Consider the following 16,191-nt stretch of genomic DNA (forward strand, 5'->3'; position numbering starts at 1 on the left):
ATTGTTGTAGATTAGCTATGCCCTCACAACAAAGCATCACAATTCTCCCTGACATCTGATATTTGTGGCAAAACTTAAATGAATCAAATATTCTTACCACACATTTTTTTGGTTCTTTATACATGAGTTTTACTCATTTTAAAATTGCAAGAAGTAAGTGCATTATTGTCTAGGCTTGAAATTCTCTTTGGTTTTGCAGTGCTGTAATGTGGTTAGTTATCATTGGATTCAACCCATGTTATTTGCTTCTGGACATACACCTAGAGGTTTATCATTCCACATTAACTCCTTTTGTTATATTTCAGCTTTTAATTGGCAAGCTGCCCAAAAGTGATGCAGCATAGTACTGTTTATGAGATTAGAATATTAGGGTTAATGGGAAAAAATTGCTTGATAGACTTTATACTTGTATATTAAATATAACAGAACTTACATTATAATGTGAATATTAAGATGACAGAGGCAACCACTGTAATAAGTTGAGAATAACGTATCCACCATTCGTGTTATATAGTTGTATTTCCTAGGATGTTTCATTAATAAATGTCCCAGTCTGTGTAAAGAATTATTTTATAATGATGCTACATATGCATTATCATGACGAGACTTTCAAACAATTCATACTTCTTAGGCCTTTGTTTTTGCAGTAAATTTGACTTTATTTCCTTTTTTAGTCACCAATGCCAACTAAAGGAACCCAGCCAGCCTTTGTCAGTGCCGAATGAAGGGTCATTAGAAGATGAAGAACTTCCTGCCCAGAGATATGAGAGAGATTTAGTACAAAAATTAAAAGTCCTTAGACATGAACTTTCTCTTCAACAGCCCCAAGCTGGGCATTGCCGCATAGAAGTATCCAGAGAAGAAATTTTTGAGGTATAGAACTTTATAACTCTGAATAAGACACTGATATTTACTACTAAGTAAATCTATAAGGTAGCCCACTAAGACTGATTTAAATGAACCATTCTGTAAGTAATTTCTTTGGTTCATTGGGATCTGCATTTATTTTGTGTTTCATATTTGGGTATCTTTTTTTAATTAATTTTACTGATTTATTTGTTTGTTGATTACTTTAAAATTCCCAGATATCTCTGGGGGCAGCTGGGTGGCTCAGTGGATTGAGAGCCAAGCCTACAGATGGGAGGTCCTAGATTCAAATCTGGCCTCAGACACTTCCCAGCTGTGTGACCCTGGGCAAGTCACTTAACCCCCATTGCCTAGCCCTTACCACTATTCTGTCTTGGAACCAATACACAGTATTGATTCCAAGACAGAAGGTAAGGCTTTAAAAACAAAAAAAGAAAATTCACAGATATCTCCCTCCCTCATTCTCTCCCCACCCTAGAGAAGGTATTGTTTGACCAGAAAACATGTGTATTTATAAACTTATGTCTTCCAGGTTTCTATTTATCAATTCTTTCTCTGGAAGTTAACATTCAGAAGATATTCTTCAAACATTAATTGTGTAGCTATATTTAATGTTCTCTTGGTTCTATTCATTTCACTTTTCAAATTTTCATGTAGATCTTTCCATGTCATTTTGAAATTAGCCTGCTTATCATTTTCTTATCATTTATCATTGCAGTATTTTTTTTCATTACAATCTTATGTCAGTATTTATTAAACTATTCCCCAATTGATGGGCATCCCCTCAATTTCCAGATCAGTTTCATTTCCAAATGAGGCAGGAGGAATTTGGTCTAGACGTAAGGCCTGAATATTTTAGGATTCTATTTCTCCTTAAGAAAGCAAGTCTTGGAAACGGGAAAAGCTGGTCTCCAGTCCCACCTCTATGACCCAGTATAAGTCACTTAAGATGTCAGTGCCCAGGCAGCTCTCTCAACTAACATTTCTGCAAGAGGTGGAATAGCATTTGTAGTGGGGATCTCTTTAACCAATAAAATCACAACCACACATCACCCCATCACTCTTGCCCCCCCCACTCACCCCCCCCCCCAAAGTGAAGTTTAAATCTAGACCTGAAGGGGCCATACATAGTCTGTGGTTTTTATTAAAACTGGTATCAGACAGGCACATTAAACCCATTTGGTGACTAACTTCACTTGATGTGCCTGCAGTTGACACCTGTATAGTCCTTATATGGCAGCAGGCATGTGTAGTACTTCTCATGATTAGAACTTTCTCAATCCTTGATTTCTCTTTTCTAGATAATTAGTTTCTTCTGAAATTTATTCTTCAGATCAGAAAGTACCTATACAAGATGCCAAGGACTTTGGCTTTCTTTATCAATATAAATTCTACCACATGTAATAAATATACCTCCTATCCGGGTCATCCCTTAAGACCTTGTCTTTTTTTTTTCAGCCCTTACCTTCTGTCTTGTAATCAATACTGTATATTGGCTCCAAGGCAGAAGAGTGGTAAGGGCTAGGCAATGGGGGTCAAATGACTTGCCCAGGGTCACACAGCTGGGAAGTGTCTGAGGCCAGATTTGAACCTAGGACCTCCCATCTCTAGGCCTGACTCTCAATCCACTGAACTACCCAGCTGCCCCCAAGACCCTGTCTTAAAACTCATTCCTCTAAGGTAAAACCCTAAGTTACACCACTGCATCCTGCTCAACTTTGAACATCAACAAATACTGTGGGGATAAAAGCAGGAAGAAGTAAAATAGCAGTATTTCTTTTATTATTTTTCTCTACATACGTTTTCTGAAGTTATATGATTCAAATTGTCTTCCTTCTTCACTTCTCCACCCCCCCACACACACCCCCAGAGCTGGCAAGCAATTCAAAATAGGCCTAAAATTATACATATATTGTCCTGTAAAACATATTTCCATATTATTCATTTTTTAATAAATCATATAGAACCAAAACCTCAAAATATAAACTCAAATAACTGAAGTGAAAAGTCATATGCTCTGATCTACATTCTGACTCTAACAGTTCTTTCTCTGGAGGTGGATAGCATTCTTTGTCACAAGTCCTTCAGCATTGTCTTGGATCATTGTATTGATGAAAGTAACCAAGTCTATCAGTTGATCATTACACATATTGGTGTTGCTGTGTATAACCTTTTCCTGGTTCTGCTTATTTCACTCTGCATTCCCCAATTGAGGGACATCCCTTTAGTTGCCACCACATAAAGAATAGCTACATATATTTTTGTACAAACAAATCTTTTCCCTTTTAATAGCGGTCATTTCTGAGGCAATGTAAAATGAGCAGAGGCAAAAAGCAAAACAGCAAACAGGAAGATTTAAATGCTTCTCACTTGTAAAGATGGTATGTGAACTGCTGAGAAATTAGTCAGCACTGAAGAGAGAGCTGTGGCCTTCCCCTCCTTGAGAAGTCTCTTGGTTTCCTATAATGAGGAAAGTTCGTAATCATAGACTTACGGGTAAACCTTTCAGAGCATCTATTCCAAACTCTTCCTCTTTTCCTCCCTATGCCCCTCCCATTTTTATCCATCCTCCCCCAGTTTTTTATATGAGGAAACTGAGACTTTAAGAGTACCACTTGCCAAAAAGCTGGGACTAAAATGGGTCTCCTAAATATAGTCCATTGTTCTTCATATACATCATACTGATTTTCTTAATTCTTAGAATAATTTTCTTCATTACTGTTGATATGAAATCTCATAGCTAATTTATTAACTTTAATAATCATATCTCACTGTTAGCAGTATTCTTTTTCTCCTTCCTCCACCCCCTCCCCCAACACACAGTACTTACAAAACAAGTTTTATTTGAAACTCATTTCAACCTGTGACTAGTGTTTCTACTGCTGATTTGGTTGGGTTGGGGACAAGAAAGTCTCTCAAACCAGTTCCTGTTTTATGGGCTACAGTGGCACTTAGCTGGTAATTTTAGATGGTAATTCTAATAGGGTCTCATCCTGTGGAATTTCATGTGATTTAAAAAACCTATTTAAAGGAAACAGCTGAATTTTTTGGTTGCCAAAATTTTTTTTCATTCTTCCTTTGAAAAGAACAGGAACTGGCTAATAATTATTTTATTTAAATCCTAGTTCTATAAATGAAGTCTTCATTTTGGTTAAGGTCTATTGAGTTATATTGAGATTAATCTTCAATTTAGAGAGTCTCCTATTATCAAAGTGAGTGTTCTGAAGTAATCAGAAATTGCATTTACAATTAAATGCTGGTTTTTCTTCACTATAGCATTAGCTGCTTAAGGCACTTAATAAATGTTTATTGACTGATTGTTTTGTATTTAACACTTATCAACATGTAAGGCCACTGAAAAGAATAGAGGAGTAGACAAGTTGAATTCCGATCAAAAGAAACTAATTCAAAGGCTTCTTATTAATCCATAAGGAGAGAGAAAATCTATTTTCAATATTGCTGTTTTTTTTGAGAAGAAAGGAAAGAGCCACCTCTCTGAAAACTTATTTTTTTTATGCAGGAATCTTACCGTCAGATAATGAAGATGAGACCAAAAGACTTGAAAAAGAGGTTAATGGTGAAATTCCGTGGCGAAGAAGGCCTAGATTATGGTGGAGTGGCCCGGTGAGATTTGAATCATCCATCCTTTCTGGAGCTTAGGTTTTAGCCTGGCTGTAATAAGATATTTCTTAAAACACATATATTGGGTTGGCTAGGAGGCTCAATGTATAGAAAGCCAAGCCTGGAGATGAAAGGTCCTGGATTCAAATAATTTTTTTTTTTTGAAATTTTTATTTAATTAATTAATTTAGAAGATTTTGTCTTTCCCTCCCCTCCTCCCACCTACCCCCCTCCCATAGCCAACATGCAATTCCACGGGGTTTAAATGTGTCATTGATCAAGACCTATTTTCATATTATTGATATTTGCACTGGAGTGACTAGAATCTACATCTCCAATCATATCCCCATTGAACCATGTGATCAAGCAGTTGTTTTTCTTCTGTGTTTCTGTTCTTATATTTCTTCCTCTGAATGTGGATAGCATTCTTTCTCATAAATCCCTCCAAATTGTTCTGGATCACTGCATTGCTACTAATAGAGAAGTCCATTACATTAGATTGTACCACAGTGTATCAATCTCTGTGTACAATGTTCTCCTGGTTCTGTTCCTTTCACTCTGTATCACTTCCTGGAGGTTGTTCCAGGTCACATGGAATTCTTCCACTTTATTATTTCTTTGAACACAATAGTATTCTATCATCAACATATACCACAATTTGTTCAGCCATTCTGCAATCGGAGGGCATCCCCTCATTTTCCAATTTTTTGTCACTACAAAAGTGCAGCTATAAATAATTTTGTACAATTCTTTTTCGTTATGTTCTCTTTGGAGTATAAACCCAGCAAAGGTATGGCTAGATCAAAGGGCAGGCAGTCTTTTAGCGCCCTTTGGGCATAGTTCCAAATTGCCATCTGGATTCAAATCTTGCCTCAGATACTTCTTCACTTGGTGACTCTGAGTAAGTTACTTAACCCCATTGCCCAGCTCTTTCTATGCTTCTTTCAGCTTTGGAAACATAGTATGGATTCTAAAAGAGAAACTTAAATGTTGTTGTTGTTTTTTAATATATTCACACCTTAAAATATACAAACAAATCAATGATGCTAATTTAATCTTCCTAAAGCAATGGAGACATCAAATGGCTGCTATCCTGCTTTCACAGTTACTCCTTCTGTAAGAGGGGTGTATAAAAAATGAAGTCATCTTATTATCACATAGCGAAAGGAGGCTATCAGGAGTTACCAGTGCTTGGCCATTTCCTTTTTAAAAGTTTGGTGGAAAAAGACCTTTAAACCTATGCACATGATTCTTTTGTGGTCTACTTGAACTTTAAACTTTTTTCTGTTCCTTTTGTTTCCTTCCACTTAGTCTCTGCCCTTGCCCTGCAGGGGATAGCTTGTGTGGGGGGAGGTCTCTTTCACTTTCTGGAGGGATAGGATTCCACTAGGAATGGGGAAGGAGGTCAGGTTGAGTAAGTCTCTTCTCCATCCATGCCTTCTTCAAAACTACTACCTCTATCCCCTGATGCTGGAGAACAGAGAGGGGTGCTTCTTCCCCTAGTCTCCTTTCCAGGTACAGCCTTGCCCATTCTCTTTTGTTCTCCTGTTCCTGCCCCCAACAAAGATAGATAGATAGATAGATAGATAGATAGATAGATAGATATTTTCTTCTCTCTCCTTTGGGAACACACACTGTCCTTAATTACAGTATTCAATTTCATTGAAATGAATTTCTTTTAGCAGTGTAAAATAAGGTCTCTATTTAGAAAAACCCTGAACTGAATAATCTCATAATGTTTTGATGGGTTTGAGTTTTTACAAAGTCTGTGGTTTTCTTTGAAATAGTTTATACTGCATAGATTTTTTTTAACAAGACAAATCCAAAATTCCAAATAAGTTCTAATTCCTTATAACAGACTTATTGCTGTTATTTCTTCAAATTCATTAGAATTTCTAATTTTTCTCTCATTGTTCTCAAGCCTAAATCCAACTCAGCTTTTCTTTTCTTAATACGTAGGCCAAAGTAGTCTTGACTGGTATTCTAAATCTCTTCTATTATACCTGTTGGTTTATAGTACTAGAGAAATTGCTTTCTTTCTGACAGTTTTACTTGCACTGATCCTTACTACAAACTTTTTTGGTAACAAGGCCAATACCTTTTGACTTGCTTCCCCTCTTTCTTAGTATGATTTTTTCCATTTAAATGTTGTTCAGTTGTTTTCAGTGGTGCCCAACTCTTCCCAAAAACCCTTTTGGAGTTTTCTTGGCAAAGATATTGAAATGGTTTATCCTTCCCTTTTCCAGAGCATTTGGCAGATTGGGAAACTGAAGCAAACAGGGTTAAGTGATTTGCCTAGGTTGCATAGCTAGTAAGTGTCTGAGACTGGATTTGAACTCAGAAAGATGGGTCTTTCTGACTCCAGGCCTGGTACTCTTTGTATACATGATAGTGCCACCTAGCTGCCTTCCTTTAAATACTCATTAATTTAGCAAAGCTTAGCACAGTCCTTGATAGAGAAGGGGCTTAATAAATGCTGGTTTTAAAAAAAGGAGGAACCAGTTCCCCCACTCTTCTTTAGTTGTATCTCTCAAGCTGTTTAACCTCCTTGTTCAAACTTTCTTAGAATAGTTTCTGAGCATCATTTCTGTGATAGTTGTAAGTGTACGATTTGTACCCTTTCTGGATTTTCAATAACTTTGCCTTTTAAAAGGGATAAATTATCCTAAATACAAGGTGACCTTGATATCTTGTAGACTGTAAGGATTACCTAGTTGAAAAGTGTAAACCTCAAAATTTCTTAGACTTATAAATGTTAGAAATTTCACCATTGGGAAATTTCATACTTGAAAAATTTCCTATTGATAGTGGGTCTTGGCTATTGGAATGTGAACCCCATTGGCATGAGAGTTTCCCCCTCCTCCCTTCTTAAGATTACTTTAGGACAGAAACCTTTTGCTGAACAATGGAAAGGACTTTGACCTATGCTTAAGCATAGAACAGGAATTTCTTTGAGTCATGATTGATTTTGGAATTGATACAATGGAGATACTTGGAATCAATCTCCACCCTACTCAGTCCTAACAGGATTGAGGAAGGGCTGCAGCATAGATCAAAATTTAATTATTCCAATCTCTACCCTACTCAGGTTAACAGGATTTAGGAAGGGCTGTAGCAAAGGATCAAAGATTTAATTATTTGAAAATATGACCTTCAACAGACATGTGCAAAGCCAGAGACCTCTGGGCGGTCCTGGGTTAAGCTAGAGCCTCCATTGGCACAGGGAAATTGATGGACAGTGATTGGTAGATGTGAGAACTGAGGGGAGGCAACTTGGATGGTTTCCTTAAAGAGAGAGGGATCTGAAGACTCAGAGGGGTGGTGTTTTAGGAGTTTGTCGGAGTGGTTGCAGTGTGCTCTGAGAAGCTTGCTCTGAAGGAAGCTGAAGGTGGGGACTCTGAGACTGTTTCTCCATTTTGGTCACGTGAGTAATAGGGACTGATCTTTTTTCTTTGCCCCAGCTATCTAAGGGCTTGGGCCTTTTGGCCCAGCCTAAACAGAAGGGGTATTTAAGCCCTATTCCCTTCTCTCCCCTTTCTCTCTACCTCTATCTCTCTATCTCTAATTCCTTTCTTCCTCCTGTTTGTAATTAAAACTCCATAAAAGGTTGACGGCTGACTTGAGTTTTCATTTAGGAATTACATAGCTGAATTCCTTGGCGACCTTAAATTAATATATATCAGTCTTTTAAAAGTGATTTCCTTGTCACAAAAGACTTTCAGTATGGTACCAGTAAATTGACTTATCTAAGGACCAATCTAAATGTGAAGTAGATCAGGGTTGGCCACCTGGTGATGAACTTTCTAGATATATATTTTTTAAAACCCTTACCTTCCCTCTTAGAATAAATATTGTGTATTGGTTCTAAGGCAGAAGAGCAATAAGGGCTAGGCAGTGGGGGTTAAGTGAGTTACCCAGGGTCACACAGCTAGAAAGTATCTGAGGCCAGCTTTGAACCCAGGACCTCCCATCTCTTAAGCCTGGGTCTCAGTCCTCTGAGCTACCTAGTTGCCCCCATTTCCTAAATATAATTCAGGGAAAAACATCTACTGAGGGCTTTTTTCCCCCCCTTATAAACAAAAACCTTTACCTTCTGTCTTAGAATTAATACTAAGTATCAAATTCAAGGCAAAAGAACATTAATAAGGACTACGAAGTTGGGGTTAAGTAACTTCCACAGTGTCACACAGCAAGGAAGTATCTGAGAACAAATTTGAACCTGGTTCCTTCTGTCACTAGGCTTGGCCCTCAATCCACTGAGCCACCTAGGTGCCCATGAGGCCTTTCATTCAACAGTGGTAGAGGGAGTATTGTGTCCAGTATGCTTCTTGATTGACAGCTTTTACAAATCTTACTCCTTTGGCTTTGTTGCAGGTTTTCTCCAACTTTCTTATTCACAGTAACCATATTGATAAAAGTCACAGTTCTTTTGAAGTATTAAAGCATGTGTCACCTTTATTAACTCTTGTTCCTAATCTCTAAATTGAGTAGACATCTCCAAATGACCTTTGATCCTGAAGTTTTTCCTGCTAAGACCCTTCCTCACCTTGGAGTTCATCCTTTCCTCTTATCATCTTATTTAGAGTCTTCACAATATAACTGAAAGTTAGCTTTACATTGTCTGTATCTCTGCTGAAATCCTTCCTTATACCTTAATCACTTCCTGTCTAGACAATTGCAATTCCTTGGCTTTTTGGAAAATTACTTTCCCAAAATCCTCAAACTTTGGGAGCAATTTAGAATTCTTTATTTAAATCTTTTTCCTTTCTCATTAAGAATATACTATTAGAATGCTCTCTAGTGAAGATAGTAGGCTTATCCCTTTCAGAATTATTTATATCAAATGTAATTCTCAACTTTCTGATCTCTAATGTTGAGTATAGATGACCTTGGACCATACCTATATTTTTATTGTCTTTAGCAGAAAGTTCCACTTCCCTTTGCTTTTTCTATTCCCACTGTTGTGACTTCATAAGATCATTGGATTTAGAATTGGAAGGTACCTTAAAGATCATTTCAAAGCCAATTCTCTTGTTTTACAGATGAGTTAACAAGCTCAGATTGCTATAGATGCCTTCCAATGTTTTATTGTTAATTTTTAGAACGTATTTTTGAATCCGTGACATCTGTCTTCTACAATCCATGGCTGTCCTTTTGGTCAAGTGTATCTTCTTTAGGTGTGTTTTTGTTAGAAGAATAGTAACAGTAATTGTAGAAAGTTGCCCATCTGACTTCCCCATCATAAGGTTACATGGAGGGTGATTTGGGGACAAGAGAAGTACTTTCCTGATATCTAGCTCTGTGCTCCTGTAACAGTCTTTGAGCAAAGCTTTCTCTCTGCTCCTTATTCATATTTCACACATCTACTAGATTAATCTTGGTAGTGCAGAGAATTGATTATAATTCTCCAGCTCGGAATTCTTTGATAACTCCTTATTGCTAGTAGTATTCAATTAGTATTTATTGAGTACTTCCTTTGATCAAGATATTACTAGGTCCTAGGACACAATGACAAAGTAGCCCCTTTCGTTTAAGGGGCCTATATTCCACTGATTTGTACAAGGTGTGTTCAAAGAGAATCTGTACCTCCAGTATGAGGGCTACCAGGCCCCTTTTAGGGCTACTGATTGAATTTTGGTATCCACCTGGCATTCAACTCTTACCTGTGGTTTCAAGAAGCTGTAGCATGCTCAGTGACCACACCCCAGTAAAACCATTTTGGCAGATGGGCTAAACTAGGTGGAAGATGAGTTGGGGGGAGAATCTATTCCAAGTGTGTAAAGACTTCTGTTTGTTCTAATTTTCCATGAAGATGGTAGAAGCTGGGATTGTGGAACACTTAGAGCTTGCTGACAACATCAGAGACATCAAGGTCATCCACTGCATCCCAAACTATCACCAATATAATTGATTTTTTTCTTGCCACTGGTTTTCAATGGCTCTGAAAGGGAGAGTAAGGCTGATTTTGTATATCTCTGTGTCACTTAAATCCAATTCACTCACAGGTCAAAACAACACTTGTACCATCTTATATTTTATAATTTCATTGTTTTATTATTCAATTATTTTGTCATTTTATTTTGTTACTATTTTACTATTTTTACCTACCTCAAAGTCCTGTGGCAACTGGCAATTTCTAAAGTTGTAGACTCAGATACACCTGGGACCTATAGTTCCAATCCTGCACAGAAGCAGCCCAGGACATAGAATTGTCTCCTTACTGGGATTCAGCAGCCCCCTGGGTGCCAGCAGCCTTTTAAAGGAGTGAACTCCTCACCTCTTGGAATGAGGAAGGAGCTAGGAAAGGTACTTTAAAATTGTTGGCTTTACCTAGCCCTGGTCTGCTTGCTGCCAGGCAGGGGTCCTACCTTGTGGTCAAAACACAAAAATTCTGTGTACAGAACTTTTTTTCTTTTTAAAGCTATTTACCTTCTGTCTTAGAATCAATACTGTACTAATATAGAGTACTGTTCTAAGGCAAAAGAGCAATAAAGACTAGGCAATGGAGGTTAAGTGACTTGCCCAGGGTCACACAGCTGGGAAGGGTCTGAGGTCACATTTGAACCCAGGACCTCCTATTTCTAGGCCTGGCTCTCAATCCCCTGAGCTTCCCCCTTATACAGAACTTTTGCAAAGATGAGATTCCATTCAGCATGGCATTCCTGCATCAAAGAAAGCTCTGTGCTCTATGAGCAAAGCAGAATTGTAGGAGCTCAAAATAAATGAGAGATGTGAGTGATCACCACTCCAAATACTTATATGGACTTTGGTAGAGTCTTCTGAGGTCAAATAGTGGTCTGATCAGCCACAGGTGGACATGCTATACATTGGCCTTTGACATCATGATGTCATTTTGTCCTCTTTGAATACGAAGGATGACTAACACATTCTACCTGAGAATACATATAAATGTATATGTATATTGTGTACACACACACACACACACACACACACACACACACACACACACACACGAGAAGGGGAGAGAGAATGTTAACACAAATTGATGTATCAGGAAGTGACATTTGAACTGAACCTTGACACAAATTAAGAATTTAAGTGGCAGAGGGCAGCTGGCTGGCTAAGTGGATTGAGAGTCAGGCCTATAGATGGGAGGTCCTGGGTTCAAATTTGACTTCAGATACTTCCTAGCTGAGTGACCCTTGGCAAGTTATTTAACACCCACCCCCCCACCTCCCATTGCCTAGCCCTTACCACTCTTTAGTCTATGTTTTATACTTGAGGCAATAGGGAGGAGAGTGACGGTGCTTGCTTTGGGAAGAGTATTTGAATATCTCTGTGCAGAAATAATTAGAGCTGAAAGAAACTGGAATTTGTAAGTCCAGTTAGAAGATTGTTGGAATCCTACAGGTTGGAAGTGATTGCAAAGACCTGAACTAGGGCCATTTGAGTAAGAAAAAAGCACCTAATTAGGAGAAATTATGGGCAAAGAATGCATATGACTTGGCACCTGAGGATACAGGCCATGAGAGTGGCATTGATGACAGAGTCAGAGATTTATTCATTAATCAGTTTATTTATGAAATTCCTGCACATGGGATTAGGGAAACTAAGACAAGAAAGAAACAGAAACAGCTCCTACTCTTAAGGAGCAGAGGAAAAACATTTACATAGAAAATTTAGTACAAAATAGATACAAAGGAAGCCCTGCTTGGTTTGAACTCCACAGAGCAAGATACCTCTCCCAGATATGATGACTTGAAATCTCCCTATCACATGTTTAACTCTGACACCTTCCTCACTCCCTGGGCCTCCTCCCTCTGACTACAGAGTGGGAGGATGGAGCCCTAAAACTATTCCTAAAACTTTCCTTTATAAAGGGTAGGACATGGACTTTCCAGCTAATTCTCCTCTTTCTATCTACAGCTTTGTTTGGTTGAGTTTCATGAAATAAGATGCCCCCACAATTGATTCCAGTTGTTGTTTCCCCCTCTTTCCAGTTTTCTTTTGTGAGTTGTCTTCTCCTGTTAGCTTGCAAGCTTCCTGAGGGCTGGGATTGGATTGTCTTTCTTATTTGTATCCCAGTGCCTAGCACAAGTGCTTGGCACATAGTAGGCATTTAATAGAGGTTTGTTGAATTAGGGGTGGTGGTGGGTAGTGAATAGTGAGACTTCTGTAATGTTAGTAGCTTGGAGGGCTTTAAATACAAAGAATTTCTATTTTATCCTAATGATAAGAGGGAGCCCTCTGGAGTTTTCCTGATCAAAGGAGTGACACAGTAAAACGCATGCTTTAGGGGTGGCATTTTGACAGCTGAGTGGCTGATGGATTGAAGAGGAGAGAATGAAGCCAAAAAGACTAATTAGGTGACTCTTTCAATAACCCAGGTGTGAGGAAAAGGGGTCCTGAATCAAGATGATGTTTGTGTGAATAGAGAGCAGGGGACAGGGGTGATGAACACTGGATGACTCCAAAAGTTGTGAGCTTGAGTAACTGGAAAGACCAGAGTGCCCTCAGTAGACATAGAGGTTTGGAAGAGAGAGTGGATTTAGATAAGAAAGCCTGAATTCAATTTCCAGACATGCTGAGTTTGAGCTGCCTGTGGGATATCCAGTTGTTATTGCAGGAATGGAGCCAAGAGAGGTTAGGACTGAATAGAAAGAACTGGAAGTCATTTACATAAAAATAATTAAACCCATAGGAAATGATAAAAAAAAAGGATTGCTAAGAAAGAAAAATGAAGAAGGTCCTAGACAAAATGTGCAGGACACCTATAGTTCGGTGATAGAACATGGATATTGGGCCATCAGAGAAATGTAGTCAGAGCAGTAAGTAGAACAACAATAATAAAACAATATTAGCTAATGCTTATAGAATAATAATAGCTAGCACATATATAGCCACTGTGCTAATAAGTACTTTACAAATGTATCATTTGATCCTCACAATAAACCTGGAGGCAGATGAGACCCAATGTTACATACACACACATAGACACATACCCCTCCCTTCCTCTGAGGTTGGATTTGAACTCAGGTTCATGACTGGGTCCTGACTTGACCCACTACTTTTTCTCCTAAACTATGTAGCTGCCTCTATCATGTAACACAGTAACTCATTAAATAATAATTTGAATAATTCAGTAAATGCTTATTGAATTTGAAAATGTCCTCATTTTGCATCTGCTAAATTTTTTTTCCCAACTCTCATCTTCCATCTTAAAATCAATACTGTGCATTCGTTCTAAAGCAGAAGAGCAGTAATGACTTGGCAATGGGGGTTAGGTGACTGGTCCAGGGTCATCCAACTGGGAAGTGTCTGAGGTCAAATTTGAACCCAGGACCTTCCATCTCTAGACCTGGCTCTCAATCCACTGACCCTCCTAGCTGCCCCCACCAAATCCTTTCAAAGTAAACATAAAGTCTGTTTCATTTTACAGAAAAAGAAGTTTTAAAATCCTTAACCTATATAAATACATAATGTATCAAAGTCACATTGATTAAAACACTGGGGCACTTCCAACTATTTCTTCTTTTAAAAAACCTTACTTTCTGTCCTAACAACTTTTTTTTGTAAGCCAAGTCATTATCTCTTTCTCTGTTTTTTAATTTTTATTATCATGTAAAACACACTTCTATATTGGTCACTATTATGAAAAGCATACTCATACAAAACCAAAACCCCAAAACTAATATGTAAATACACTGATGTGGAAGATATCTGTTTTGATCTGCATCCTTCCAACTCTAGCAGTTCTTGCTCTGGTGGTGGAGTGCATTTCCTGGAATAAGTCTTTCAGGATTGTCCCAGATCATTGCATTGTTAAGAATAGCAGCCAAGGTTTCACAGTCGATCATTATATAATATTGCTTACTGTGTACAGTGGTTTTTCTTAAATTTCATTCTTTTCACTCTTCATCAGTTCATGAAGGTCTTCCGGTTCTTTCTGAAATCATCTGTTCTTCATTCCTTACACAATAGTATTCCATCACCATCATATCCCACAATTTGTTCAACCATTCTCCAACTGAGGGGTGTCACCTCAGTTTCCAATTCTTTGCCACCACAAAAAGAGCTGTGATAAATATTTTTGCATAAGTAGGTCCTTTCCCCTTTTTTATTATCTCTTTGACAATCAGACCCAATAGTGGTATTACAGGATCAAGCTTATGCACAGTTTTATAGCCTTTTGGGCATAGTTCCAAATTGTCCTCTAGAATAGTTAGATAAATTCATACCTAGTAATAGTTTTTAAGTCAGAAGGACAAGGGCTAGGCAATTGAGATTAAACTTGCCCAATGTCACACAGCTAGGAAGGCCAAATTCAAGCCTAGATCTTTCTGACTCTATCCATGATGTCACTTAGCTCTCTCTGCTTCCAACTATTTCAAAAATGAATTTCAGTGACAGTTTTCTTTTGTTTTCATTTTTTTAAATCCACCTAAGTAGAGCTGATTAATCCAGCCCATTTGTTAGGCCTGTGGAGTCTCTTCTTCCTTAAGAAAGTTTATTGAAGACAATATCTGCTTCTCTCTTTGCTTTGTATCCTCCTCTGCTCTAATACCCCTCATGATACACCCCCCCCTCCCCCCCCACACACACACTTGCTCTTGCTCTCACTCTCTCTGGCTCTCTCTTGACTTTTTTCAGATTGTGTGTACAGTTGGTGCAGGTTTATTGGAAATGGGTACTTTTGGAAAGATGCCTTTCTTCCTTTGTAGATTGAATATACTGTTTTATCCCTAGAGAGTGGCTCTATTTACTGTGCCATGAAATGTTGAATCCGTATTATGGACTCTTCCAGTATTCTACAGATAATATTTACATGCTGCAAATCAATCCAGACTCTTCAATCAACCCTGTAAGTATTAATGAACATAGTACTGATGAGTTTTATTTGGCAGAATTTTTTAGGCTGACTGTTACCATCCAATTAAAATTTGAATTTACTAATAAATAACTTGCTTAGAGGTCATGTTAAAGTAAAAGTACATTGGAAATTTAAGTGAGAGCTGGCTTGAGCTCAGAGACTTTGATCATTTTTTTAAGTAAATAAAATCTCCAAGTGATTCATCTTTGCATAGAATCATAAATAAATTTAATTACTCCATGTGAAATTTTTTCTGGCTGTTTAGGAAAACTTGGCTGATACCATTATATTCATCAAAGAAGCTCTATTTTCTAAAAGTGTGTTCATAAGTATTATTCTTTCTTTTTCCAGCCAAAAAGGGCATATATCCATTTTTCTATACTTATTGACAATAATTACTAGCAATCTCTGGCTATTGTGGGTGGTTAATGTAGAACAACACCAATCCTTGAAGTCAAAGTTTTACTTAAGTTTCAAAATCTGGAGGCTTTCATTGACAGAATTCGAAAGTGACTATAATAAGTTGGCTGAAGTATCCAAAATCTAAACCAAAAACTAGTTTCTGAAGTTAAAAGGAATTATTGAAAGTTTGGGTCATTTAAGATAAGCTCATTGACTGAGAAGGACTTATTGTATTTGGGGACTTTTTTTTCATATGATTGATTCTCTCACTTCCTCTCCCCCATAAATACATCAGGAGAATAGGGAAACAAGTAATTGCCTCAGGGACAATTGTTCCAAAAAATAATTTAGAAATAAATGTTTTATTATTCTCCAGAGCTTATTTGCACATGAAAGAAGAAATCAAACTAGAAAGATGTTGAGTTGTTTTGGTTTTTTTACTCTAGACAGTCCAACCTTCTTACTAGCAT

The 16,191-nt window shown here is 37.8% G+C and overlaps 1 protein-coding gene across 2 annotated transcripts in view; it reads left to right on the forward strand.

Moving 5' to 3' along the window:
• The window catches only part of SMURF1 (SMAD specific E3 ubiquitin protein ligase 1), a 113,011-nt gene that overhangs the window by 82,789 nt on the left and 14,031 nt on the right, over nucleotides 1–16,191 (forward strand). For both annotated transcript variants that reach the window (XM_007498439.2, XM_007498440.2), the window contains exons 10-12: nucleotides 675–873; nucleotides 4,388–4,491; nucleotides 15,196–15,310. In XM_007498439.2, coding sequence (XP_007498501.2) covers nucleotides 675–873; nucleotides 4,388–4,491; nucleotides 15,196–15,310 — 418 coding nt within the window. The remainder of the gene's footprint in view (nucleotides 1–674; nucleotides 874–4,387; nucleotides 4,492–15,195; nucleotides 15,311–16,191) is intronic.

Source organism: Monodelphis domestica, chromosome 7 (assembly GCF_027887165.1).
Source record: "Monodelphis domestica isolate mMonDom1 chromosome 7, mMonDom1.pri, whole genome shotgun sequence".
Classification (NCBI taxonomy): domain Eukaryota; kingdom Metazoa; phylum Chordata; class Mammalia; order Didelphimorphia; family Didelphidae; genus Monodelphis; species Monodelphis domestica.